This window comes from Chenopodium album, chromosome 18 (assembly GCF_948465745.1).
Source record: "Chenopodium album chromosome 18, dcCheAlbu1.1, whole genome shotgun sequence".
NCBI lineage: Eukaryota > Viridiplantae > Streptophyta > Magnoliopsida > Caryophyllales > Amaranthaceae > Chenopodium > Chenopodium album.
In genome coordinates, this window is record NC_137851.1 from 50,442,760 (window position 1) to 50,446,082 (window position 3,323).

The 3,323-nt window shown below is 37.2% G+C and overlaps 1 protein-coding gene across 1 annotated transcript; it reads right to left on the reverse strand.

Annotated features, from left to right (window-relative positions):
* Positions 1 to 604: 604 nt before the first annotated feature.
* LOC145591041 (cell division control protein 2 homolog D-like) lies at positions 605 to 2,968 on the reverse strand. The gene is made up of 8 exons (XM_081647428.1): positions 2,628 to 2,968; positions 2,082 to 2,223; positions 1,904 to 1,965; positions 1,666 to 1,777; positions 1,444 to 1,537; positions 1,291 to 1,360; positions 1,077 to 1,215; positions 605 to 993 (listed from the first exon to the last, which is right to left on the reverse strand). Exons 1-8 carry the CDS (start codon positions 2,864 to 2,866, stop codon positions 901 to 903), a joined length of 951 nt encoding a protein of 316 aa, XP_081503554.1. The 5' UTR covers positions 2,867 to 2,968; the 3' UTR covers positions 605 to 900.
* Between the last annotated feature and the right edge of the window lie 355 nt (positions 2,969 to 3,323).

Below are 3,323 nucleotides of genomic sequence, written 5' to 3' on the forward strand. Positions count from 1 at the left end.
TACTCTTGAATGTTGGTGTCTAAGAGAGGAAAAAACATGAATTTAAATGGTGTCAGTTGGTAAGGGAGAGGATCAAGCTTGAATTAGAGCACAGCATCAATGAAAATCTTCTCTTTTTAGCTCTCCTTTTACATCCTCTTCCTCTTCCTCGTGAATGTAAGAAATTGTAAAAATATCTTGTTAGTAATAGGATCACACCAATTCCTTTCTATGGAAAGAAAAAACACTCTTCGTCCCACGAGCCAAAAGATGAACCAAAAAACAAAAGAAAAAGAAAAAAAAAAAACAAAAAAACAAAACCAGGATTATTGGCAGAAAATGCCAAAGGCAACGGAAACTTTTACATTTAAAGAGTGACACTTGTCACAAGCTAAATGGTGACATAATTTTTAAAACGGCTGTAATTTGTTAACGGTAACTTATTAGGAGACTATAGCACTTAATGTTGGCTGCTATAATGTATTAATCATATCTACATTAATCGAAGAGGCGTATATCTGGTTTTGTTTGAAAACTTGGTTGCGGGAATCATGTCAGGGTACAAATGTAGTGAAAACTTGGAATTGTTTTGTTTGAAAAGAGGTATATCTGGGCAGCAGACAAATTGTAAACCTAGTAAACATTGAACGATTATCACACAAGAACATGAATTTGTTTATCTCCAAGAACATGTACGGAATATCCTGCTACATTGCAGTCAAATGAATCCTAAGAGTGCAGGAAATGACCCAATCGTTAGGCATTACAGATAAACTAAGATGTGATACAAGGTTTTAAAACCAAACCCGTTTAGTACTAGAGCTAGTTGCAAGTAATGATGCTTGAGAGAAGCAATCTAAGACTGTCTCGGTAAGGGGGAGCAGCTAAAGCAGACAACAGAAAACTGAGAATCATATGCTCCTACAGATGGGTCTTGTCCAGGTCATCAAAGTAAGGGTGCTCCATAGCTTTCTTGGCTGAGATCCTCTTGGATGGCTCATAGATCAGCATTTTCTGAAAGACAGTATCATTTCGTAAGAATCATAAACAAATGAGGACTAAAATCGAAACAGAGAACGCTCAAATTCTATACTTACAGATAGCAGGTCAAGTCCGTCTTTGTCCAATCCGGGGACAGCCGATGAGATGTCTTTGGGGTTCCATTGAGGGTATTCGTGCCAGTCCTTCAATTTGGTCACTCCTGGCCATATGTGCTCATTTGGAGTACCCAACAACCTGTAATTTGCAGTTACAAGAGGATTAGCCACATACTTCTTCAGCTAAAATTGAGAGAAGAAGTGCACAACAGACCTGAAAATGTGAAGGAGTTGCTGCAGCTCAGAGTCTCCACAGAAGAGAGCTTGATTGTTCACGAGCTCAGCTGCCATTTATAAACATTCAACAATAAGTGGTTGGTTTCACAGCTAGTGTAAAAGGAAAAGATTATTGGACACAAGATCATACCGAAGATACAACCAACGGACCACATGTCAACACCACAAGAGTAGTGTGTAGCACCCAGGAGAACTTCCGGAGCTCGGTACCACAAAGTCAAGATCTGCAATTTCACAAAGTAAGGTTCATATCAATAATCATCTATGTCAATCTCCAAAATTGTGCAACTCTTTCAAAACCAGAACACATCACAGAAGTTCTGCAAGTAAACAAACAACATAAATCAAGTACCTCATGGGTGTACTTCTTGATGGGAATGACAAATGCTCGAGCAAGACCTAAATCAGCTATCTTGAGTGTCGTAGTTTTACGATCCATCAACAGATTGTGTGGCTTAAGATCCCTACACAACATGAATGACAGTAAATGAGATCATTCATACATAAGGGGGGCAAAGATACACACTTATAGTAACATAATGACAGTAAATGAATTGTGGAACACAAAAAAAAAGACGACGATTGGATACCTGTGAATGACACCATGACCATGGCAGAAAGCAACACCTTTACACAGTTGGTACATCAAACTCTGCATCAACCCACACAATCCTCAATCAAAACCATAAAATTGAACAACTTCAAAACACTAATCAATTAAATTAGACGATATATTTCTCAGAATTATTCCATGGGATAATAGTATACCTTGATGATCGGAGGAGGGACGGTATCCCCGGTATTACGGAAGCTACGGATGTATTTCTTAAGATCAGTGTCCATGTACTCAAACACCAGGTACAAAACAGTCTTCCCCTCTTTGTTTTGCCCTTGTTTCACATCCAACAACCTATATAACATCAACACAAAACCAGGAATCCCTTCAAAACCATATATTATCCACTGAATCTCTAAAAACAATTGACGATCAAACCAGCACTTCAATAAGAATTCCAATTACAGAATACAGCAGAATCATTCAAATCAATCGAAATTCAAGCAAGTAATTTGTAAATTGGAAACCCTAAATTGAAGCAGCAGTTGGAAAAATTCAATCAAAACCACACACACTTCATCAAAAAAACACCAACTAAAAAAACCCTAGAAAAATCAAACGAAAATGATGAATCAAATCAAATTTCTGATCAAAACATGTGAAACCCTAAGAAAACCCCAATTAAAAAAAAATCGAACAATCATAAAGTGGATACCCTAAATTGAAAATAGAAATGATTAAGAGAGAGAAAGAAAAACCTGACAACATGCGGATCGCGAGAAAGCATACGAAGCAAAGAAACTTCGCGAAGAGTGGTGGGAGGAACACCTTCATCATCTTCATGAAGACGAGTTTTCTTAAGAGCAACAATTTTACCAGTAGCTTTCTCTCTGGCTCGATAAACTTTGCCATAAGTACCTTCTCCAACCTTCTCAAGCTTCTCAAATGCATCCATGGCGGACAATGCTATCTTCTCTCCTCCTCCTGCTGCTTCCATTTTTTTGAATTTCTCTCTCTTACCAGATCAGATGATCAATTTTTTGATTTCAGAAAAAACAAACCCTAAACTTTGAGAAAATTCCCCAATTTTCAGTGAGGAGCGTTGTTACGAATATTAGATCAATTATATATAAACCGTTAACCAGGTTCTTTTTCCCCCAAAATGTAACGGCTCTATTTTCGAAATTCAAAAATGGGGGGCAGAAATGTAGGGGGAAATGAAAAATTCGTTGTCATGTTGGACTGGATCCATATAATAAGCCCATATGTTCCATACTGATGATCCATTAAGCCAAAAAAGAATCAAATAAATTGTGTGGTTTGTCCAAAAATAATCAAGTTTTTTAGTCGTCAACCACGTAAACAAAAAGTGCAAATTAAATGACAGTTTCGTAACAAACTAAACAAAGATAATCAGTTCATCTCATATTTTCGTAATGGAAAATGTTATACTC

Excerpts from the sequence above, each read along its gene's own strand:
- LOC145591041 (XM_081647428.1), bottom strand. The coding sequence starts at position 2,866 with ATGGAAGCAGCAGGAGGAGGAGAGAAGATAGCATTGTCCGCCATGGAT. Across the intron at positions 2,224-2,627 it reads CGCGATCCGCATGTTGTCAG|GTTGTTGGATGTGAAACAAG; the intron begins GTTTTTCTTTCT and ends GATGTTATATAG. Across the intron at positions 1,966-2,081 it reads TCCCTCCTCCGATCATCAAG|AGTTTGATGTACCAACTGTG; the intron begins GTATACTATTAT and ends GGGTTGATGCAG.